Source organism: Penicillium cinerascens (genome assembly GCF_028974065.1).
Source record: "Penicillium cinerascens strain IBT 15544 chromosome Unknown contig_6_segment0_segment0, whole genome shotgun sequence".
In the NCBI taxonomy this organism is placed as follows: Eukaryota; Fungi; Ascomycota; class Eurotiomycetes; order Eurotiales; family Aspergillaceae; genus Penicillium; species Penicillium cinerascens.
In genome coordinates, this window is record NW_026695295.1 from 2,066,463 (window position 1) to 2,089,637 (window position 23,175).

At 50.8% G+C, this 23,175-nt stretch overlaps 8 protein-coding genes across 8 annotated transcripts; 5 read left to right on the forward strand and 3 right to left on the reverse strand.

Moving 5' to 3' along the window:
- Positions 1-524: 524 nt before the first annotated feature.
- N7498_006759 (uncharacterized protein) lies at positions 525-2,493 on the forward strand (the record flags this gene model as incomplete). The annotated part of the gene is made up of 10 exons (XM_058453821.1): positions 525-735; positions 788-865; positions 923-1,047; positions 1,112-1,275; positions 1,332-1,415; positions 1,473-1,649; positions 1,705-1,788; positions 1,850-2,133; positions 2,195-2,297; positions 2,358-2,493. 10 exons carry the CDS (start codon positions 525-527, stop codon positions 2,491-2,493), a joined length of 1,446 nt encoding a protein of 481 aa, XP_058308012.1.
- Positions 2,494-3,059: 566 nt separating this feature from the next.
- N7498_006760 (putative MFS multidrug transporter) lies at positions 3,060-4,974 on the forward strand (the record flags this gene model as incomplete). Its single annotated transcript, XM_058453822.1, has 5 exons — positions 3,060-3,257; positions 3,340-3,597; positions 3,662-3,840; positions 3,894-4,567; positions 4,631-4,974. 5 exons carry the CDS (start codon positions 3,060-3,062, stop codon positions 4,972-4,974), a joined length of 1,653 nt encoding a protein of 550 aa, XP_058308013.1.
- A 486-nt stretch (positions 4,975-5,460) lies between these two features.
- N7498_006761 (EF hand domain protein) lies at positions 5,461-8,877 on the forward strand (the record flags this gene model as incomplete). The annotated part of the gene is made up of 1 exon (XM_058453823.1): positions 5,461-8,877. The coding sequence occupies one exon, from the start codon at positions 5,461-5,463 to the stop codon at positions 8,875-8,877; it is 3,417 nt and encodes a 1,138-aa protein (XP_058308014.1).
- A 1,999-nt stretch (positions 8,878-10,876) lies between these two features.
- N7498_006762 (uncharacterized protein) lies at positions 10,877-12,651 on the reverse strand (the record flags this gene model as incomplete). Its single annotated transcript, XM_058453824.1, has 4 exons — positions 10,877-11,732; positions 11,801-12,341; positions 12,388-12,495; positions 12,555-12,651. The coding sequence occupies 4 exons, from the start codon at positions 12,649-12,651 to the stop codon at positions 10,877-10,879; spliced, it is 1,602 nt and encodes a 533-aa protein (XP_058308015.1).
- Positions 12,652-13,978: 1,327 nt separating this feature from the next.
- N7498_006763 (DUF3712 domain-containing protein) lies at positions 13,979-15,447 on the reverse strand (the record flags this gene model as incomplete). Its single annotated transcript, XM_058453825.1, has 3 exons — positions 13,979-14,622; positions 14,726-15,156; positions 15,215-15,447. The coding sequence occupies 3 exons, from the start codon at positions 15,445-15,447 to the stop codon at positions 13,979-13,981; spliced, it is 1,308 nt and encodes a 435-aa protein (XP_058308016.1).
- Positions 15,448-17,808: 2,361 nt separating this feature from the next.
- On the forward strand, positions 17,809-18,563 carry N7498_006764 (carbonic anhydrase; the record flags this gene model as incomplete). The annotated part of the gene is made up of 2 exons (XM_058453826.1): positions 17,809-17,936; positions 18,011-18,563. The coding sequence occupies 2 exons, from the start codon at positions 17,809-17,811 to the stop codon at positions 18,561-18,563; spliced, it is 681 nt and encodes a 226-aa protein (XP_058308017.1).
- A 98-nt stretch (positions 18,564-18,661) lies between these two features.
- On the reverse strand, positions 18,662-19,279 carry N7498_006765 (putative carbonate dehydratase; the record flags this gene model as incomplete). The annotated part of the gene is made up of 2 exons (XM_058453827.1): positions 18,662-18,896; positions 18,954-19,279. The coding sequence occupies 2 exons, from the start codon at positions 19,277-19,279 to the stop codon at positions 18,662-18,664; spliced, it is 561 nt and encodes a 186-aa protein (XP_058308018.1).
- Positions 19,280-20,819: 1,540 nt separating this feature from the next.
- Positions 20,820-22,553, forward strand: N7498_006766 (glycoside hydrolase family 13 protein; the record flags this gene model as incomplete). Its single annotated transcript, XM_058453828.1, has 1 exon — positions 20,820-22,553. The coding sequence occupies one exon, from the start codon at positions 20,820-20,822 to the stop codon at positions 22,551-22,553; it is 1,734 nt and encodes a 577-aa protein (XP_058308019.1).
- Between the last annotated feature and the right edge of the window lie 622 nt (positions 22,554-23,175).

The window sequence follows — 23,175 nt, forward strand, 5'->3', positions numbered from 1 at the left end:
TAAGGGCCACCGAGGATAACTTTTGGAGTCCCACTGATACCTATTGAGTCAGGAAGGTCCAATTCCACGATAGAGATGTTAATCAAGATCAGCCAGACACGGATGAGTAACCGGAACAACCGCGATTGGTTACGTATCGCCGAAGATTGCGAGGTTGGACATTAGCGCCCTTTTTTCGTGTGGACCTTCCATCTCAGCGACCCGCAAACGCGGAATTGACGTTTGGAGAACGTGGGGAACAGATCCCCCACCGGAATACCAGCCTTGGAGAGATTCCGGGGATCAATGGTAAGCTTAGCGTGGACCTTCCGTCGACTCAGGTACCCCAGAGTCAGCGATAAACCCGTCCTTGTAGGCCGAGGGGAGCGAAGTGACCGTCCATCTGGCCGCGAGAGACTCCGAGGTTAAGAGATAATGTCAGTGTGTAGACGTGGGGTATAAATAAACGTAGATGGGATGCAACCCGCTTCTGGCATCTTCCTGAGTCACTCGAGACGTGTTGCGGTTGTACGGCTATTTTCATAATGACAGACTCGAAGACTGCTATGTCCAATGTACACGATGATCCTCCTTCATTGACAACCGCTGTGACCGATGGCGCTCAGGGGTTCGACATGGAGCTGTACAGGGCGACCGTTCCACTGTGGAAACGGGTATGGCAGCACAGTTTGACGCAAATGATACTTTTGAGCATCCAAGCTTTTTGTGGACCAGCCATGTCTGATGCGATTACTGGTGAGTGACACAGGTTCCATCAATGCTGTAGCAACCAACTGATCATCTCCAGGACTTGGTGGTGGTGGACTTGCCTCTGCTAAGGTGTCAAATATTTGCACCGCAATCACATATGCCATGCTTGCGATCGGTGTGTATTTCAGCCTTCAACGGCGACTTTCAGTGCACTAACGGGGAAATGTACCAGTCTGTTTCCTGGGTGGTCCCATCGTGAACAAGATCGGTGTCAAGTGGGCCCTCGTTCTCGGCGCAATGTCCTTCCCAATCCAAGGGTCCGCCTACTATTGCAACAGCAAGTTTGGAAATCAATGGGTGAGTGGCATGTCCAGACCGCTCAAGCCGTCTTCGAAAAGTACCCTCTGACAATACCTTAAAGTACCTCATTCTCAGCGGTGCCATCAGTGGTGTTGGGACCGCTTGCTGGTATGTCGCTGAGGCCGGAGCCATCATGACGCTTGCACCTTCCGGCGCTCGTGGGAAGTACCTGGCGCTGTGGATTGTATCGCGGAATCTTGGACAGCTGGTTGGCGGTGCAATCAAGTGAGTCTTTCTGGCATCGCGTCATGAGCACCAACTAACGGGGTTGCTTTGTGTAGCCTGTCGAAGAATCATGAGAAAGGAGTCGATGGTGGAGTTTCTCCCAACACTTACATCGCCTTCGTGATCATTGAGTGTATCGCGTGAGTACAACTGAACAATTAGGAGAGGCAATATGCAATGCTAATTGCGTTCCTCAGTCTGCCATTTGCATTGTTGATCACTCCTTTTGAACGCGTTGTCCGATCTGATGGTACGAGAATTATCATTTCAGAAACTCTTTCCACCAAGATGGAATTGAGGCGTATTGTCAAAACCATGTCCTCAAAGCTCGTTGTGCTCTCTGCACTTTGGGCACTGTGGTCATTTTTCTACAGGTACGACTCGGCACCCTGTCAGAGGCACATCATTCATAGCTAACACCTACGACAGTGGTACCTGGAGCACCTATTTAGCGACCTACTTCTCTGTCCGAGCCCGCGCTCTCTCATCTCTCGTCTCGCCTTTCTTCTGCATGTAAGGTCACCATTTGCTAAATCTCTTGACATTTGCATCGACTAATTTGCCTTCTTGCCAGTGTCGGCTGCTTTGGCCTTGGCTTTATTCTCGATATGAAGGGCCTCAGCCAGCGCCGCCGTGCTCAAATTGGTCTCGTCACCGTCGTAATCCTCAACGTCGGAGTCTATATATGGTCTATAACCATGCAGGTTAAGTTCAACCACCACTATCCAGGTCACATCGATTGGCAAGACGCGCTGTACCCCTCGTCCTTCTTGCCGTATTTCTTTGTGCAGACTACGGGCCCGTTGTCGCAGTCGTACATGTATTGGCTTTTGTCGTCTTTTGCGGCAGATGCACAGGGTGAGTATTTCGGTGGATCGCGGTTCTATACCTTTTTTTGGATAACTAAAGGATACTCTAGAAAACGTGCGCAACGGCGCTGCATTCAGATGTATCGAAGCAATTGGTCAAGCTATTTCCTACGGCATGAACACTCAAACGACAAATAACCCCCTCGTTGGATTGTACGTTCTCCCGGCCCGTTTATATTCCTTTGCAGAAAAGTCGGCTGACTGAGCTCTTAGCGGCGTAACGTTCGCCCTACTCGGAGCAGCCTTATTCCCCATGATTAAACTTGTCAACACGACACCAGACCGCATTCCTGCTGATGTAGTTGCCGAAGAGCAGGATGCTGCTCGTGAGAAAATTGAGGGCGTCTAAGTCAAACAGGATTTGATGCGGCGCGCCAGTGATAGCAGGTTAGGTTTGTACCGATTTCACGGTACGAAGAATTTGTATACGTTGATTCCATGTTTATGACTAAACGCCTCCAGGCTCAATATATACAATTTAGTCTTAGAGCATGACCATTGAATACTTGAGACCTATCTAATACAACATTCTCAAAATTACTTCTCTAGACAGTTTACGGTTGATATTTCGTTCTCACTCTGAGCAGCAAAGGGTGATTCCTGGAGCCTGCTGACTTTCCGTGACTTTGTTTCGCCCATTATACCTTCGATAAGAAAAAAGTGTAATTAATCAACGCTATGCCACATCGACCTGTATGGATCGGCCGTTGCCGACGGGAGGCCCGAGGGCGTGAAAGCAGCGACGCCATTGGCTCCATCGGCTTTGTTGCTGAGTCAGTGAGGGGAATGCTTATCTTCACGTGACCGAATGCGGGCTCCGAATGGAGTAGTTGCGTTTCGCTGTTCTCGTTCTCTCTTGACTCACGTTGAGTTGCTGCTGATTTTCAATTGCAAGTACTCGGGGGAAGTGTTCCAATGGTGCCAGAGCGGACTCACGACGAGTTCTCCCCGTTGCTGGGGGGCAGCAACGGCATCGCGTCCACCGGGGCCATTCCCAGTCGCGATGAGGAGCAGCCGCGGGACTCTGTGCAGTCTACGGAGGATCAGGCCAAGGAGCCATTTCCAGATGCACGGAAGCAGCTCAAGTATATTGTGCCAGCCATCTCAATAGGAGTATGTATTTGCCAATTCTCAGGGTGCTTGACCCAGAGCTCGGTCCCTCCCCCGCAGTATCCTCGGCTAACGATGGCGGTAGATCTTCCTATCGGCGGCAGACCAGACGATTATTATGGCCAGTTATGGCCAGATTGGGAGTGACCTGAAGGCGCTCAATCTGACCAGTTGGATTGCGACATCTTACTTCTTGACCCTCACCTCGTTCCAGCCGCTATATGGAAAGCTGAGTGATATATTTGGTCGCAAGGCGTGTCTGCTCTTTGCCTATGCCATTTTTGGAATTGGTTGTCTGTTTTGCGGACTTGCACGAAACATAAATGAGCTCATTGCGGCACGTGTACGTCGCTGCCCAAACTTCATATCGAATATTTGCACAGGTCATGACTGACCATATCAAACAGGTCTTCCAGGGCATTGGTGGCGGTGGTATGACCACAGTTGTCAGTATTCTGATGAGTGACATTGTTCCTCTGCGTGATCGAGGCGTTTGGCAGGGAATTATTAACATCATCTACGCGACTGGGTCGGGTACTGGTGCACCTCTAGGAGGAATCCTGTCCGATTACATCGGCTGGCGCTGGTATGAACCACCAAGCTCCATGAATTCACGTTATGTCTTACATTTTTTTCTAGGGCGTTCCTGGCGCAGTTCCCACTGTGCATTCTCGCATTCATCGCCGTTGCCGTGATGCTCAAGCTTCCGGCCCGCGAAACCGCTCACTGGAGGACCAAACTCCGTCGCGTCGACTTCCTCGGGGCTATAGTTCTTGTCGGTGCCGTTCTGGGCTTCTTGTTGGGTTTGGACCGTGGCAGCAATGTGTCATGGAAGCTGCCCTTGACGATCGCCTCTCTGAGTGTCTCGATCGTCTTGTTCGTCGTCTTCGTCCTGGTTGAGGTCTACTTGGCGGCAGAGCCGTTTGCGCCTGGCCATATTATTTTTGACCGCACATTTTTCTCCTTGTATTGCTGCAACTTTTTCAGCTTCGGTGGTTGGCTCGCGGCGCTCTTCTACATTCCGCTGTATTTCCAGGCAGTCGATGGAGTGTCTGCCACTATCGCTGGTCTGCGGCTCTTGCCAAGCATTCTGGCAGGTGTTACCGGCTCACTTTTTGCCGGAGTCGTGATGAAATGGACTGGAAAATACTACTGGCTGACCATTGCGGCGTATACGTCCCTGACAGTCGGGTGTTTCGTCATTTATCTTGTCTCGGGAGGCGCAGTGGCCAGCACAGTCCCAATGATCATTGGTATGACAGTGTCTTCATTTGGAAATGGAATCGGTGTTACCACGACCCTGATCGGCCTGAGTGAGTCCCTGTTGTTGTCATACCTACCTAGCGATCAGCCAGGTTTGCTAACCATCTTCTCAGTTTCCAACGCTTCTTTCGAAGACCAGGCTGTTGTGACCGCATGCTCGTATCTCTTCCGTTCGTTGGGTTCAGTTATCGGACTATCTCTGTCGGCGAGCGTTGTCCAGCAACTCCTGCGGGAGCGACTCCGATCCGAGCTGCAAGACAGCAAGGACATCGAGCAGATTGTCAACGGTGTTCGAGAAAGCCTCGACTACATCAGGGGGCTGGACCCGGATGTTGCTCAAATCGTGCGCAACTGCTACGGTTGGTCGACCAACAAGGGCTTTGGCTTCATGGTTGTCGTGGTATTTTTTGCATTGTTCAGTGCCTTTTTTATGCGCGAAAGCAAGCTCCACCGCTAGTCACAGCGACGAATATGTCGATTTTTCTGATAGTTTTGCGCGTTTTGCATTGTCGCGCAGATCCTCACTGCATAGGAGACGCTTGGAGTAGATTGATGCATTAGGCCCAGTTGCCGGATCTCGGGTCTAGATTGTCTATAGCGAGCACTCGAAGCTCAAGAACTGGATATAAAAGCTTTCAATAATTTTATGATTGGATACTTGATTCCAGTAATTTCACACATGTCAAGCTCCTTGTGTTGTGTTGAATTGCATTTGACGATACCTTAATGATGGGGCTCGTCCGGCCCCGTGACGTGCGATCTAAGCTTCCGACCTCCCCGTGTCTCAATCTTCAACTCGCCTCATCAACCACATGTGCAACTACACACACACAGAGTTGCATTCTGTGGGTGGTATCTCCTTTTCGAATAATTTTCTTGACAATGACCCTCATCCAATAACCGTGATCGCGTTCTCGCAGCTTACAGCGGCGCAACCTCCGCAATGTCCGAGCCGCGCTCGGGGCCGGTCTCGCTAACGCGATATCGGCCTATCCTTTACCTCTTTACCGGTGTTGCAGCTGCATATGCGCTCCTCTACATTCATAACAACGTCGTTTCACCCCATACGTCGCAATCCCCCCTCCGACGCCGAGGCGCCGTGCGCCGCTCAAGACGATCCGAAGCCGAAGAATCGGGGCTCGTGCACACTCCCTCATACCGAGCCATCACCCACTTGGAACAGCTCGAACGTCAAAATGGTGTGTACGGGACATTTCGCATTGAAACGGAAGATGGCCGGCGTGTGGAAAGTGGTCTTCTTCCATCTCTGCTCGCAACGCGCGACCAGTTGATGGAGGAGGTCGGTGTGCCCCCAGCCCACGCCGAGCGCATGCGCGAAATGATGGAGGACACCTTCCTCGAATCTTTCCTTGCTCTTGACTTCCCCGCTGCACACAGCCTTCCCGATAATAGCCCAGAGCGGACCTACTTGACGGAGCAGCTTCAACAGCGAGGCATCTCCCGGGCAGGCATCGAACGAGCGCTAATCCGGTTTAACGGCGACGAGAACTACGGAACCGAGCTGCGTCGACGGCGACAAAACGGCGAGCGGGTCACACTTTCAACTTCGACCTTCCCTGATGTGGCTGCGCCGGCCCAGAATACCGACGGTGCGGAGGCAACAGGCGATGATCAGAGCGTTTTCTCCTGGCGCGAAGGGAACAACGACGCTTCACCCACAAGAGAAGGCCAGAACCTGCTTAACTTGCTTTATCACATTGCGGAGGACCAGGCGCGAAGGGATGGTTATATCCACCGTGGAGTTACGTGCAACAGCTGCGGTGCCATGCCCATCCAGGGTATCAGGTATCGGTGTGCGAATTGTATAGATTACGACCTGTGCGAGACATGCGAGGCCATGCAGGTACATATCAAGACCCATCTGTTTTATAAAGTTCGAATTCCTGCTCCATTCTTGGGCAATCCGCGTCAATCTCAGCCAGTGTGGTATCCTGGAAAGCCTGCAATGCTTCCCCGCAGCCTCCCTCGGCCCCTTGCCAAGCGCTTGATGAAAGAAACCAGCTTCGAAAACACCGAGCTCGACGCACTCTGGGACCAGTTCCGTTGTCTTGCGAACTTCGAATGGGCAGATGATCCAAACAAGCTTTACATGGCTATCGATCGCAAAACCTTCGATCGGTGCTTTGTTCCCAATACATCTCTTCGGCCGCCTCCTCCCAGTCTTATCTACGATCGTATGTTTGCCTTTTACGATACCAATGGTGATAATCTCATCGGATTCGAGGAGTTCCTTAAAGGATTGGCCAGTCTCAATAACAAGAGCAATGATGAAAGATTGCAGCGTGTATTCCGTGGGTATGATATTGACGGCGATGGTTTCGTTGAGCGAAAAGATTTTCTCCGGGTTTTCAGAGCGTACTACGCTCTGAGTCGGGAACTTACTCGTGATATGGTTGCTGGCATGGAAGATGATTTCCTTGAAGGTGGCGCTCGCGACGTTGTCCTCGGCAGCCAACCTATTAGTTCTGCGTTCCCAGGCAATATTCCCTCGGGCGAGATTTCGCGAATCGGTGAAGGCAAGCGTGTCAATCAGGACGGTGACATGGAGGTTGTCGACAACGATGGGATCTTGCGACAGGATAGTGCCGACCTTGGCGATCGACACTCAGTTGTAGGTCAAGCTGCTGTGCGAGAGCAGTTTGGTCGAACGAGGCCATTGTTCCCGTCCACGATACGCCTTCCGACGACTAGCGAGCCGGAAACCCGCCGGTCCAACCCCAGGGCCGATGAGGAAGAGGATGATGATGATGATGATGATGACGACGACGATGAAGATGCCAGTGATTCCGATGAATCTGGCTCGTCCGTCGCAAGTGGCCATTGGCCCCCTCCGGAACATATTCATGAGGAGGACATCATCGTCGCTCTTGGAACGTATGTGCCCCCTCAAGAAATCACCGACCCCGTCGACAGAGCTCGTATCGTGACAGCTGTCTATAATAGAATGCGTGATGATGACCAAAGACGAATCGACGAAACTCGCCGGAACGGAATCGACGAACGCTGGAGACGCCGTGCATTTTACACCGATGAGGAAGACGGCGCTATTGCTCCTCCTGCTTATCAACGAGATCCGGCTTTCGATGATATTCTGAGTGATGATGAGGGGTCCATGGAAGAAGAGCCTCTCGACTCGCATCCGCCATCGCCTCGCTCGCGATCTTCCTCCAAGGTGCGCTTCCAGGATGATCTTACAGACGACTACGACGTGCGCTCGAACCCATCAACGTCATCCCGCAGCATCCCCGTTGGCGAGCGGTGGGGTGGTTTTGAGATCCCCGAGGTTGAGAAAGATGTCGGCAAGGAAATCCTGTACCAAGTCACCCAGCAGGGCTTCAACGAGCTGCTCGATATTCTTTTCAAGCCAAAGGAAGATCTTCTTATGGAGGTCATCCGGACGCGTGCTGATCGCAAGACTTGGGCCCATGAGATCGAGCTCATGGAAAAATCAGGACCTCTCAAACCGGAGGAGACCAAGGAAGAGGAGCTCAAACACCCACGCGACGAGGAGGAGCTCGAAGAAGTGACAAAAGAAAAATCACTGGATGATCTCTTGCAACGAGCTGGTTACGCAGTGCAGAGTCCGACTCTGGAGCCTGTGAACTCAGGGCCCGTGTTGGAACCAACGTCTCCTCGCGCTTTGGCTTCTCATAACGATATTCGACCAACCCATCTCGCTGATCCTCATCATGGGGACGGCATTGGACAGGATCATCCTTATGAGGACCAGTCGGACACAGCTTCAGCCACCAGCTTATCTGACGCCGATGGCCAAGCTCCGATCTCTGAAGCCGCTTCTGCCCGGGACTCCTCCGATGAGGATGAACCAGATGACAGCATCCACGAAACCCTTGGTTTTGATCCAACCCTCCCACAGTTCCGCCCCGACGCCGACACGCCCCGTCCGCGCCTCTCATTCCGAGCTGAGCCTTCAGTGATGGAAGCTTCGGCAGCGTATACATCCCCTCAAACCAGCCACTCCGATCTTCCCCACCGTCTCCGCCTCGAACCAAACGGCACCATCTCCCTCCCTGCCCCTTCTTCTCCCCACTCATCTTCGCCAGAAGCTGAGGCAACAGCCCCCAAGCCCCCACCTTCACCCATGCAGCCGCTTCCTCCGCCGAAGTCGGCCAGTTCACCCGAAGATACCGGTCCTCGCAAGCCCCCAGCTCGAATTTTGGCTCGCTGGGCATATCTGAACCAGGTTGAGCGTGAATCCAAGGAGCGCGGTGGCAGTGGAGCAAAACTCAATTTTGAAGAGTTCTCGCATCGCATGGCGGCTGACAAGGGACGTCGGTTGGCCTTTGTGGCAAGTTGGATTGAGATGGCTAGCTTCTGATCGGTGGTTTCTGAGCTTGGAGATCTGTACATTATTTCTATAAGATAAACATGGCCTTCCGAGGTCAGGAAACGAGACGACTGTATAGCATGCATAGGTCTACATATGCATGTGCCATCCCACGTTTGGAAGAGGACTGCTCAACAAACAACTTCGGGGCTTCATGGCGCAGGGTGTGGTTTAAGCACCTTAGTGTCCATTTTGCAAAATAAATCTACACTTTGCTCAACACCACGTCACTTCCCATTTTTAAAAGACTTGCCTGACCAATACTAAAACCCCGGGTTACTTATCCTGATACAAAAAGGATCATAAACAAAGCCAACCTAAATGTAGAGTATCCAGAATCTAGAACAAACTGGCTGTGGAAGATTTTCACGGGCACCGAAAAGTGCATTCAAAGACTTTTGGCTCATATAACCAAACGTGAGCATGTTCCCATATCGTCGGCCGGATGGTGTAGTTGGTTATCACGTGTCGTTAACACCGACAAGGTCCTGGGATCGAGCCCCAGTCTGGTCAACTTTTTTGCCCGTTTTGCCTTTTCCAACTGTCCTTGGGTCTCTTTCAACATGAACCACATGCCCATCATCCATAGCGAGAGAGCAATACAAAGACCCATCAGCCCTGCCAGTTGTGTCGCCATCAATGTGCCCCTCCATTTCAGATTCTTGCTGGAATACCAGCAAACCATTCCCACGAGGAATTCAACTATCGAAAGTCGAGGAGAATCAGTGGACACCAAGCGATTGCGAGGTCTTTCCTTGTGACACTTTCCAAGCCTTCGAATTGAAATAGCAACATGATTGCCACAACTGCTGCTGCAACAGCAGTTATCGCCGAGCTGCAGAGAAAGCCCTCTAAGGCATGTATCAGCACAGAACTTGTGTGAAATTCATTGAATGTCAAAGCAGCCACGGCTAGATTACTGACCACCGCCGCAAGGACTATAAATATCTTGTAAAACCTCTGGATTCGTTGGAAAACAAGGATTGCTCGGCGGTCAAGCTCTTTGTTCCATTTGGGCGAAAACATTTCTCCCCTGTGTTAGAGCCAAAGACCGTTGTCTCATCCTGTGGACCGCACTTACCTCTCAATGATCTCCAGTTGTAAAGTTAAGCTGTGCCAGCCTCTCTTGTCACCAGTGGCAAACTGACCAAACGGATTTCTCAACGACTCCGCATTCAAGTTAGTGTCCATTTTAAGAGACGGCCACTACATGACTTACTCGTTGATAACTTGAACTCAGTCTCCGGTATGTGGTGGAAGATGTATTCATAGCAGCAGTATTCAAACAAGGGGCGGAGGTGACTTATAAAGGGCTCCCACCTCAGAAAAGTATACCGCCTTTCAAAGAGACCGGAATGGCCCCTAAATTGATGGTGCGACACGACCTGCAGTGAGACCACTCTTGTGTTCACCGACGTTCGCCGAAGAAGAAAAACACCCCCTTTTGTGGTAAAATGATTCTCACAAGACCTAAGCTTCTGGCTTTGTCTGAAGATTTCGGTCATGAGAAACAAGACGTTTATGCGAACAGTTTGACTTGTGACACCATAAATGTCGGACCTCAAATTTATGTGGGAGGGGCCACCAGACCATATTCTCGTCCCTGCGGAATGCTGGATCAAGTTCGTGCTCTCTACGACTTATACTAGAGCCGCCGTAGGGCTAGGTTATTTTGCGATTTAAGAGTGGACCCTATTAGGCTAAGCGTATACAGTCTTAGTGGGGGCCGCGGTAGAAGGTCTACGTTTTCATCCGGAATATTACAAATTCTGGACGAAAAACAGTACACTTTCTGAGTATTCTTCCAGTTAGTGGTTTTGTACGGTAGGGAGAAAAGGGGCCATAGACATTTGTCTTCCATTCACAGTAGTTCCTGGCATTGACTCGATCTATCGCAAAAAACAAGACCCCAGGCCAATTTATAGATATATTCGACCCCATAGTTCCCCCCAAATCGACCCAAAATTCGTGACTGTCATGACTTCGCTAGTTAATTCTTCTCCACGTCACTAGTTTCCGCAGAGCTTGGCTTCTCTCCACGATCCTCATGGCTACTGGAGATACCAGTGTCGGCAGGAACGAAGCCGTACTGAACTGCAGCCTGTTCAATCTCCTCATCGCTTAAGTAGGGCAGCTCCTTGGCCGCACGGACGTAGCTCATATTTTCGCAGTATCCCTTGGCAAAAATCAAATCAATCTCCTCTAGAGAGCGACCGGCGGTTTCAGGATAGAAGAACCAGATAATGGGGAAGAAGCATGCGTTAATGCAGGCGAAGAAAAGATAAGTGCCCCATTTGATGTTCCGGACCATGATAGGCGTAACCATGACGATGAGGAAGTTGAACAGCCAGTTTGTGCAAGTGGAGATGGCATTAGCCTTCGCGCGGGTCTTGATCGGAGAGATCTCAGCTGGGTATAGCCACGGCAATGGTAGCCACGTTGCACCGAAGCTGGCAATGTAGATGAATAGACCGACAGCCGCACCCTTGGCTGGCTCCGGTTTCCCGGGGATCAAGCAACCAAAGGTCAGAATCATCGATAAACATTGTCCGACGGTACCGGCGAGGAAGAGCTTGCGACGTCCCACTCTCTCGATTAGGAACCAGGACATGCATGCAAAGATCGAGTACACGATCATGTTAACACCGCCAAGAACCATCGACATGAATTCATCCTGTCCCAGCGAATCTTTAAAGAGAACGGGCAGGTAATAGATGACAGCGTTGCATCCACCGATCTGCTGGAAGAATTGAGACGAACAGCCGAGAAGCATCCGACGGAAGTGTTGTGTTTTTCCGCCGGTGAAAACAGCCGAAATCGGGGTGCTCTTGGTGGCTTGGCCAGAACTATATACGTCAGTATCTTGGTGGAACAGAAGGTAGACTGAAGACCGGGAAATAATGTGAATACGTACGCTCGAATCGAGTCCAGAATAATGGTCTTCTGCAGTTGCACCTCTGGGTCATTGATAGGCTTGGCCGCGAGGGCAGCAATGACAGTTTCACCTTCCTCGTAACGCTCACGGATAAACAGCCACCGTGGCGACTCCGGAAGGACAGCCAGACTGACGATGATGAAAATGCCGAAGACGATCTGGAAGCCAATTGGGAAACGCCAAGTGAGGTCCGGGGGACCGTAAGAGGCACCGAAGTCGATCCAGTAGGAAATGAGAGTACCGATAGCCACTGTACTGCCCTCGATACAGATGAGGAGACCACGGTTGGAAGAGCGAGAGCATTCGGCTTGATAGGTCGGGATTGTGGAAGTGTTCATTCCGTTTCCAACACCGGTAACGACTCGACCAATACAGAACTGGGCCAAGGGGACGTGACCACTGAAAGAAGTGACCTGGATCAAGACGCCGATAATCATCACGGCGGCACCAAGCATAATTGACTTGCGTCGACCGAGCCAGTCACCGAAAATGAGGATGAAGACTGCACCAGCCAGACAACCTGCGATGTATTAGAACTGTATGTCGTCACGATGGTCCTGACATACCCAGTTCGTATATGGCAGTCACAACACCCTGCATGGTGGAGTTTCCTCTCGTTGCAGTGAAGACGTCGTTGAAGGGCTTGGCGTCGATGATACTACTCATGACACCCTCTGTTCATTTCAAAGCATATAAGTACCTCTCATGCGTGATGTAGAAGATGATAACATACGGTCATAACCGAAAAGGAGGAAACCCATTGTGGCGCTGGTAGTCACGGCTCTCATCAGCCACGGGCCAGAAAGGCCGGCGAACTTGGGAGCAGACATGGTGAATGTTCACTGTCTGCTCCGAGTATGTATAGATGAGACTGTTCCAATTGTGATTACACAGCTAAGTGCAAGGGGTACCGCGTGTCTGGAATGAACTGGAGAAATTTCACCTCCCAGAGGAAGAAAGAAAAGAGGAAGAGGATATTCGGAATCAAAACCGGAAATTAGAGCGCTATTTAACACTTCCCCATGTGCTTCCGGAGCGGGATTTAAGCTGGGGTTCGGCTGGGGCATCGCAAGGGTGTGGAGGGTACATGGCTCCACTTCATCTCGCAATATTCAAAGAAGTACCGAATCTGAGGCACGCGTAGGGTCGAAATCTCTGCGTGATATCCACACGTAAGAAGGTCAAGAAACCCCATTTTCTCAGCCTGCGTCAGGGGCAGAGCGCCAGGGTTGCAATTGATGAATTTTGGGTGGGTGAGCGGAGTGCCAATGTCGCTATACTCCTTGGCTCATTTAAGCCAAGAAAGATGCCTAAGAGTTGAATTTGCTGCTCAGGGCAAGTGAGCCGTGATGCCGAGACGGGAGACTGCGCCATTTACGCGGGAGAGCCGTCTTGATCACAACCAAGATAAAGAAGACTTCTGCACCAGAAGTTTGCATTCGTGATGGGGTTGATACTTGGATTAGTTGTGATGGATGATCGGAATTGACCGGTGGATTCTCGGGACATCGGGCTTACAATGTAAAGCGCGGCGCCCCAAAATCTGCAAAAAGACTAGACTGCATGTGACAACTGCCCTTACTTACGGTTCCCCCTGCCAGAGAACGAGAGCAAATATCATCACCAGATACGCTCGTGCCATGACGTCGGCTCGAGTATGTGGAGTCTGAAATCCCATGAGCTTGATAATAGGGGAAGGTCGAGCGGGAAAAGACCGGGGGAAAGTAGGTAGAAAGTGGCGCAGACATCGGGAACTTTCGAGCGCTCCTTGGCTTCCAATGTTGGCGAGGGGCCACCAGGGTCAACTCGGCGGTGCTGGCCCCCAATTGTCGGGTTTCTTGGCCAACCCTCGGCGCCAAGGTTCGCCCAGAGTTCCCGACTCGACCCTTTTGTCCTTTGGGGACTTCACAACTCGGTGGCCTGTAAGCTGCATGGCTCAAGATTGCAATTAAAGTGATGTGATAGTTGAAACTGAAAAAATCATAAGATAACGTCAGTGAGACGGGTACAGCTAGTACACGAACGACAATATGGCAGAGTCATATACTTGATCTCCACCACGAAAGGTTCTGCCTGTGGCGTTGTGGCGCGACGGAACGCAGGATCATATAATAAGTAAGTTCATTAGGGCATTAATCTCAACATTAATCTCCAATATCAGAGAGTTGGATACATCGCAATGAAAGAATCAATAATATCGTCGCGCCTTTCCGTGCTAACGTCTTCGAAAGCGCCTCTGATATCCTTGTCGTCCTTCATCAGCGAGGACAGAGTAACCGGCTCGCTTCCATCGTTTTCACCTAGCGACCGTGTGCCTATGCCACTCAACAAACCTGACAAGTTTTTGCCATCCGCGAAGGATTGGAGGGTATTCTTGACAATCTCGCCGATACCGACCTCTGTCGTGAGCGTGAGTGTGCGAAGTACATCCGAGTAGTAAGGCACATAGGTGTTGTCCCAATATATAGAAGAGGTCTGCGCTTTCAACGTCAAGTTGCCAGTCTTGAGTAGTGATGCCTGCGACTTCAAAACCTCGGGCAAGTTCAAGATTATTTTCTTGAGGTTGAGGGCGCCACTCAGCGGGTAGGTATTGTCGCCGGGTTTCAGCGTCACGCCAGTTATAGTGACGTTCCCAATGAGGAGATCACCACTCAAAATATTTAAATTGAGTGTGCCGACATTCATCGTGAACACCGTCGGGTTGGGGAGCGTAAGGTTACCGATGAGGTTCGTGCCGTCGGATCTGGCCGGGAGCAGGAGAGTGGCGTCGGAAATGGAAAGTCCTGAGAACTGGTTCAAACCTATTAATTGTTAGCACAATGTCCCATTTAGTCGGAGGAAAAGCAAAATCGGAGGCGATTCCAAGAAGCAGAGGCAAAGGTAAACCAAATGAGGGTCAGGTACCAGGGGTGGTCACATCTTTGTTCAATGTGACATGAGACTTCAACACTCCTAGATATGCATTGGTGACACCCTTCAGCGACAAGGTTGTTTCCTTTTCAAAGACAATCTCCCTAACGAATTCCGTCCAGCTTGTCTGGTTCAGAATCGGAGTAAAGCTATCGTTGACCGCGAGGGTGTGGTTGCCTTTGATGGTCTGCCCTGGAACTGGGAGATTTGCATAGGGGTAGTCGGCTCCGTATCCATCCTTGCGTATGAATAGATGGAAACTAAGAGGGTCGATCCGTGCCGCAAGTGCGAGCTTCAAATCCACTTTGGCTTGCAGAGTTAGGATGACGGAGTCCGCCTTCGGCTGCAGCACGTCCGCATTGACAACCCATATATCGGATTTGTTGACGACCATCTGTGCGATAGCAGGGATACAGACGAGGAAGCTGCGCAAAGTATTAGTATTTAATCACATCCCCTGAGAATTGCTTGGGAGGCACTGACAAAACCGGGAGGAAAATTGCTAGGAAAATGACATTGCCGATGCAATAGAAGAGCCAGAATCGCTTCCAGTGTCGCTGGAGTTTCTGTTTCCGGGTGGGCACCCTCGTCAAGGACATACCGCCAGCAGACTGAACCTTCTCCAATTCCGACTCCGACATTTGGTTTTCAGCATCGCTGGTCAGTAATGGGCCCCGGTTGGCGCCCAGGATGTATTTTCCCTCTTTTCCCGGCATGGCGTTATACGAAGATGTAGCGTGCGACACGACCCACGAAATTCCCCGGGAAAATGGCTTATAAGAGGTAGGGAGCTCCTATAGTCAATTACATCAATTGGCATGCGCGAAAGAGCTCTAAAGGGGAATGGCCGAGACGATCTGCAAGCGTAATGCGGGGAAGCGGGGTGGCGAAAACGCAAAATCTTGCGCGACAGCTCGTCATCCACTGACTGTCTCCGATTCCCAAACTCAAGTCCAAGTTTGGGAAACACTCCAGGGGCCCATGCTCATGAACTGACTCAAGCTCCTCGGTAACTCGGAGATTTTGGTCTGGACTTCGAATAGCTTGTGATTCTATACATGCCCCCTATTACATGACTCGCCAGCTTTGACCCTCATGAACTGACCGCCTCCCCCATGAAAAGTCTTTATTGGAAGCTGGATGACCCTTCTGCATCTCCGTTCCTTGTGGTCAGATCGCGAGGCTTTCTCCGAACTTACTACAGTACAGTACGGATATATTATGCCCTGATCGGCGATTAACCCCTGGTCTTCCTGGTCGCTGGTGTTACGCCCTGGTCGCTGGTGTTACGCCTCGGTCCCGACCTTGCAGCATGCAAGAGGGGGTTTGACAGAAATGTGAACTTGACTTGGCTTGCATATAGACGTACACCCTGTCGTGGTTAAATTGCATTGCTTCGGTTAGGTGGCGTTGCATCGCTACATACAGTGCTTGTGGCCCAGAAAGGCGTAGGCGATGTCTCAGATAAGACGAACTCCGCACCGACCTTGCGAAGCAATTTCCCCTCTCCAAGAAAGCCACAAAGCCATGTGCCTCACGCCACACAGATTACCTAGGCTCAACCGAAATAATCAGCTGAAGAGGTTTATGATCAGAAGCTCAGAGCCTCCTCCAGTCTTCCCTCGGAGATACGATTTGCTTTGATATTGATCAAAGTGTTGTCAAAATATGGGATCTCGGGACGCTATATTTTCAGTAGCGTCTAACGTGCAAATCTATGGATCGCATGCCCCACTGAAGCCCGGAAGTAACTCACTTCAAAAGAAGAAGCCCTAGCCATCATCCAGGATGGACTGTGTTAGGTGACCGGGGTGAGCTGCTGCGGGTTTGGATGATTTCCCTCGGGGGAATGATTATTAAGATCTACCGAACAAACCTGAAGCAGGTTCCTCGGAGTTGCTTCGGAGATGCTCTGATTTTACCAAATAGTCGTAGTTGCAATCATGATCGACTCCTGCCCCACTCGTGTTTCCCCGCGCGGAGAGAAAGCGGCCCAGTCAACCCCACTAACCTTGTAGACTTTAGCGCTATGCTTGGCCTGGTGCTCTCACCCTTATCCTCATGCAAGGTCTATCTCAAAAGTATCCGGCCAGATCAGCTCCCTCGGCTCTCTCCCATTCAAGTTCGCCATTGCCAACGCGAAGGTGGGCAGAAGGGATCCGAAGTTCTATACCGAGAGTCGTCGAACGTCAACACCCCGGCGTGGGAATTACGATGTGAAGGACAGACTTGCGTGAAGTGTAGTACAAAGCCTGGATACATCGCAGTGACTCCTCTCACCGTTATTATACTAGCCATTGCAGCTGGGAATATCCCAAAGTCCGCTTTTGGGACTTTCTTCCACCCATTGTCGAGCCGCCCACCGTTCCGACCGACAAGATCTCCCACCGTTGGAGAGCTGAACTTTCCACTTTTCGATCGTGGATTTGCAAGCTGCGCATGATGAATGAAGTCCAGGGCTACTGCGACCCTAGATTGAACTCGGTCTGTGAGACTTGCTAACAGAAGATCACCAATGGAGATTGAGCCAGTCCTTTCAACACGCGAACAAGAGGCCAAGTGTTCACAGCGAGCCTTCTCCGCCACGGAATGCAGGGGTTAGCTTTGGCCAAGACGGCGCGGTGTCGCAGTTCTACGCGACAATGACAGTCGGTGTCCCAGAATCCGACTCCGGAGGCGATCAAGATGCAGTAAAATATTAGAATGATAGAGTTGGTGACTTCCTGTTTGTCTTGACGTCTTTCCGTTCGACCCCCATGGGCATCTTGAAATGTGCCCGGGCGGGCTTTTCTCGGATCCGAACTTTTCACTGCAAATGCACATACTATGTAGTACATAGTAGTGGGCTAGAAGCAAGGGCAAGTTGTTTTGTTTGATTTCATAAGCATAAGCTGTAAAGTTTTCCGAAAGTGACCCACGGGTAGAGTGGCCCGCCCGGTCAAAAGTACCTGCTTGCCCGTCCCACCTTTCTCTTCCCTCGGGTTTGACAATCAGCCCACCCAATCTTCAAACACCAATTTTTTTTCGCTGGACACTCGTTGGCTTCAGCTCTTTCCAAACTTGCGAAATCCGCCGACATGCACAGGTATCTCAAGCAGTCGCTCGAGACCCTGTTCAAGAACAACAGGGAGTGGGCTCTCTCCAAGAGAAGCACGGATCCCGCGTTCTTCGACAAGCTTGCCGATGGACAGGAACCAGACTATCTGTGGGTATCCCTGCCGGGATGCCGGAAGACCCTGGCCCCGATCGCAATCTTTCAACTTGGCTGACCGGAACTAGCTACATTGGCTGCAGTGACAGCCGCGTCCCCGCCAATGAAATCATGGGTCTCGAGGCCGGTGAAGTGTTTGTCCACCGCAACATCGCCAATCTCGTCCCCAATACCGACCTCAATGTCATGTCCGTAATCAACTACGCAGTACGGCATCTGCACGTGAAGCATATCATCATTTGCGGTCACTACAACTGTGGAGGGGTCAAGGCCGCTCTCACTCCCGCGGACTTGGGGCTTTTGAATCCTTGGCTGCGAAACATTCGCGATGTCTATCGCCTGCACGAGAAAGAGCTTGACGCGATCGCCAATGAAGGTGACCGGTACAATCGACTCATTGAATTGAACGTCATTGAGTCTTGCCGAAACGTCATCAAGACTGCCGCGGTCCAGCAGAGCTACCAACAACACGGCTATCCCATCGTGCACGGCTTGGTTTTCGACCTTCGTGACGGTCTCTTGAAGGATCTTCAAGTCGATTTTGAGAAGACACTGGCGGATGTGAAGAAAATTTACTGCCTCTCCCCGGGTCCTAAACCTAAATCAGAAGAGCAAGAGTGATGTCTCTGACGTGATTATTTCATATTTTTCTAAAGCGGCACCTTGATTATTCCACTTTATCCCGTCCCGGTGTGTGGAGAATGCGTCTGCCAGGTGGCTCACTCGTCAACCTCAAGGGTTTCGAGCAGTCGAGAAGCCTCCCCGGTCTTGGTATCGTACACGATTCCGTGTAATTGTAGACTCCCCGTCTTCGCGGCACGAGCAACTTCGGGGAATTGTCGCAATGAGCGTAATTGGTCGAGGACGTTCAACTTGACGAAGGCGCGGTCGTGTTCTGTAGAAGGAAGCTGATCGATGGTATCCTTATGGGTCGAATGAAGAGAGTCGAGCTTGCTATATGGATATTTAGTTACTGCTCAGTGTCATGGAATTGCATGTTCAACAACGTACCTCGACCATGGCCCCTTCAATCCTTCTCTTGATGCCGCTTTCACAATTCCACACCCGTAGTGGCCGCACACAACAATATGCCGTACATTGAGTTCACACACCGCGTGCTTCACGGTAGTCTCGCAGGAAAGGTCGCCCTCAATTATCATGTTGCCCATATTCCGGTGGACCATCATCTCGTCGGGAAGAAGGTCGAGAATCGTAGTCTCTTGGAAGCCGCTATCCGAACAACCAATCCAGAGAATCTGTTGTGTCGGGTGCTGCAGGCTGGGAATGAAATCGGCAGGGAGAGGCGTGGCCTCGATATTCAGGCGAGGCTGTCTCATTGTGGAAAGCGAAGATGCACTGATCAGTCGCACCCTGTAAATTGGCTTGGCAAGGAAGGATGTGAGATGCCGAGCTGCACTTCGTTGGTAAATCATGGATGTTTAAATAGGTCAGTTGAAACGGAAAATGCAGGAACGAAAGCGGGCGAGTCGGCGCTTTAGAGGTCAAGGCAATATCGTTTCCCACACGACCAAACTGGGCTCCAATTTTCGGATCAGTGCCTCCAGTGGGAAATTCGGCGCTTACATTACCCCCGAAGATGAGATTCAGCAAATCAAAAAGTCCCATCGGATCGATGTATCATCGATCTAGTACCAAAAACATCAACGGCTCCGAGAGTTTGCCGCACTCGGCCGAAGACTCTCGCCGTTCGGGTCCAATTTTGAATCATGCTAAGATCCACCGGTTTCCGGAATCAGGCATCGGAGGCATTGTCAATTATTCAGGAAACGTTTCCATGAATTCTATTTGACCTACAGGGTGCGTTGGTTCCACGTTAAAATCCTTGGCTCTATGCTATGCTGGGTTTATTCCGGATCCAAGCTTCGAGCGTACCGGATTTAAATAGCCTTACGGGTGTCTTTTTTCATTTCTGCTAACGAGCTTGGACAGAAGCCTTTCGACAATGATTCCAGGCTGGAAATTGCCGCTGCTTGACCGAAGGAAAATCTTCGGGAGGCAAAGTCGCGTTAGAATCCTGAGACGCGGCTTTGGGCCCTTGCATGAGACCTCGGGAGTGGCTACCACCTTCAAAAATTATTAGTAACATGCAGTTGATTTGAATGCTTGGAGGGCGACTAAGTTATTACCTAATAGGTTGTGTGCCCGATCAACCACTCTTAATGGCCATGAAGGATCAATATATATCAATGAGGTCTTTGAAATATACGTTTCACAGCTGAACATTCCCCGACGCCCCATATTTTGTCCTCTTCAAGGAAAGGTAAAACTCGGAGAGCATTAAAGGGATAGCCCGATGGCCTTGTTGATCGAACAGAGGGCCGACCCGACCGACCGATATTGCCCTAAGCATCAGAACCTTCACCTCACAATAGTTTCGGCGGTCTAGAATCAAGGAAGTCGGAGTGCTATGAGCGAATTGTCCGCATGCTGCTGCATATAAGGGGAGCTAGAATGGTAGTGATCACCCTGACAACGCTTATGTTGAGATTTTGTGCCGAGAATTCCAGCGAAAATTTTAGCGAGGTGTCGAATCTGTAAGATTCTTCGCAGGAAGCACGTCCGGAAAAGGGAAAGATAGGGGCCAAAGAAGTTCGTATCGCGCCCATGTTCGATGGTAAGAATGTTAAGCGCATCTCCCGACAAAGAGCCAATCAATTGCTGCCATCGGCTTTGCCAGGCTGGCGCGGGGACTTTGAGGGGTAAAATGATGTCGGGCCCGAGAGCAGGCCAATCGATTGAGTGCGACAGGAAGCATGTAAAAGATCAAGGAGAGTGATCAGATGCAGCAGAATATTGAATCGACTTTCTCGCTCCCGATTTCGAAATCTTTACTCTCCATCTGAATAGTCGTCCATAATGTCCCCGCAAACACCATGGTGGAAGAACGCTAGCATCTACCAAATCTATCCTGCTAGCTATAAAGACTCCAACGGAGATGGCATCGGCGATCTACCCGGAACCATCGCTAAGCTCGACTACATCCAGTCGCTGGGCGTCGACGCCATCTGGCTGTGCCCCATGTATGACAGCCCGCAATACGACATGGGGTATGACATTTCCAACTACGAAGACGTCTACGCCCCCTATGGTACAGTCGCCGATGTTGAGACACTGATTGCAGCTTGTCACGATCGCGGTATGCGCATCCTGCTCGACTTGGTCATCAATCATACCTCACATGAGCATGCCTGGTTCAAGGAGTCGCGAGTCTCCAAGAATAGCCCAAAGCGTGACTGGTACATCTGGCGGCCTGCTCGATATGAGAGTGGAGCACGTATTCCACCTAATAATTGGAGCAGTATCTTTGGTGGAAGCGCTTGGGAATGGGATGAGGACTCACAGGAGTACTATCTGCACCTATTTGCCGTGCAACAGCCGGACCTCAACTGGGAGAATGCAGAGACTCGAGCGGCTGTGTATGAATCTGCGATGGAGTTTTGGCTGCGCAAGGGCATTGATGGTTTCCGTGTTGACACGGTGAACATGTATAGCAAGGACCAGTCCTTCTGCGATGCACCTGTCGTCGACCCGGAACACGAGTGGCAACCAGCCTGGTCGCTATTCTGCAATGGGCCGCGAATTCACGAATTTCTGCGCGAGATGGGTCAGATTCTGCTCAAATATAATGCCGTGACAGTGGGCGAGCTGCCAAATACCCGGCATTTCGCGGATGTGCTGGAGTACGTTTCGGCCAAGGAGCAGCAGTTGAGCATGGTGTTCCAATTTGATATCGTAGATATCGGTCAAGGCACTGGCCTGCGTTTCAATACGGTTCCACGCGACTGGACTTTGTCGGACCTGCGCGAGCGTATTGCACGCACACAGAAGCTCTCGGATGGCACGACCGACGGCTGGAGCACAACCTTCCTCGAGAACCACGACCAGGCACGTTGCATTTCGCGTTGGGGCAGCGAGAAGACACCCGAGCTGTGGCAGCGCAGCGCCAAAATGCTGGCCATGCTGGTTGTCAGTCTTTCGGGGACTCTGTACATCTACCAAGGCCAGGAAGTTGGCATGGTCAATGCCCCGACCGAATGGGACATTTCCGAATACAAAGATCTCGATAGCATCAACTACTATGAGTTTGTGAAGAAGAAGACGGGCAACAACCCCGTTGCACTTGCAAAGGCAAAGGCAGCGCTGGCTCACCTGGCGCGCGATCATGCCCGCCTGCCCATGCAGTGGGATGCCTCGCCCAACGCTGGCTTTACCAGCGAGACAGCAAAGCCCTGGATGCGCGTTCATGACAATTATCCAACATTGAATGTGAAGCGGCAAGATCTAGACCCAACTTCGGTGTTGAATTTCTGGCGCACGTTGCTGCGTGTGCGCCATGAGAACATGAAGTTGTTCGCACAGGGTGTGTTTACCGACACCGATCCCTCAAACGAGGCGGTTTTCATCTATGAAAAGGGCTCCGATGATGGGAAGCTCATTGTTGCGCTCAACTTTACTGGAGAGAAACAGTCGGTGAATTTGGCGGGTCACTTGGGTGGTGCATCGTACAAGATACTGGTCAATAACTACGAGGAAGAGCCACTTGATGCGTTGCAGGCATACGAGGGCCGCATCTATTTTGTGGAGAAATAAGAACCCTCCGAATGGATGGCTACTGGGTGATGAGCTTGATGTGCATACTAGAATGCGTGATTTAATAGTAGTTATTTCGGGTACTTAGATTGCCAAAAATTGTATTATCCACTCTGTCGAGAGTTCCACCTCTGTTTTCTTAATGTACTAATCATCTTGGATACGCGAGCCAAAGGTTTCGGTCGTAAAGTTTCCAAGTCTGCAAACGAAAGACTTAGTCATTGAAGAGCCGAATATCATGAACCCGGTTCAGTCTCAACACCCGGGGCTTGGGTCATGTGGAGTACGACATCAGTGATTGTATTAGCGATTCTAAAAGCTTCCCAGGAATCACTGGCCCATGTATAACTGCAAGACCGCGTGTGATTTTCGGAAGGAGTTGGTGTAGCTGATTCAACAGAAGAAGGTGGGAAAGATAGTAGGAGGAAGATTGACTAGTCAGAGATTGTTTTATTCCACGTAGGTTCCACAATGGATCCAAGAATAAATAGTAAAAAGACTTGGATCATAGATGATTCAGATAAATTCATTCAGTTCTTACTGTTGATGAAAGATTGAAATGCCTACATCCGCCAAGGCTGAAACGTCCGATAAACTCCTGGAATGGAATCACGATCGTCCA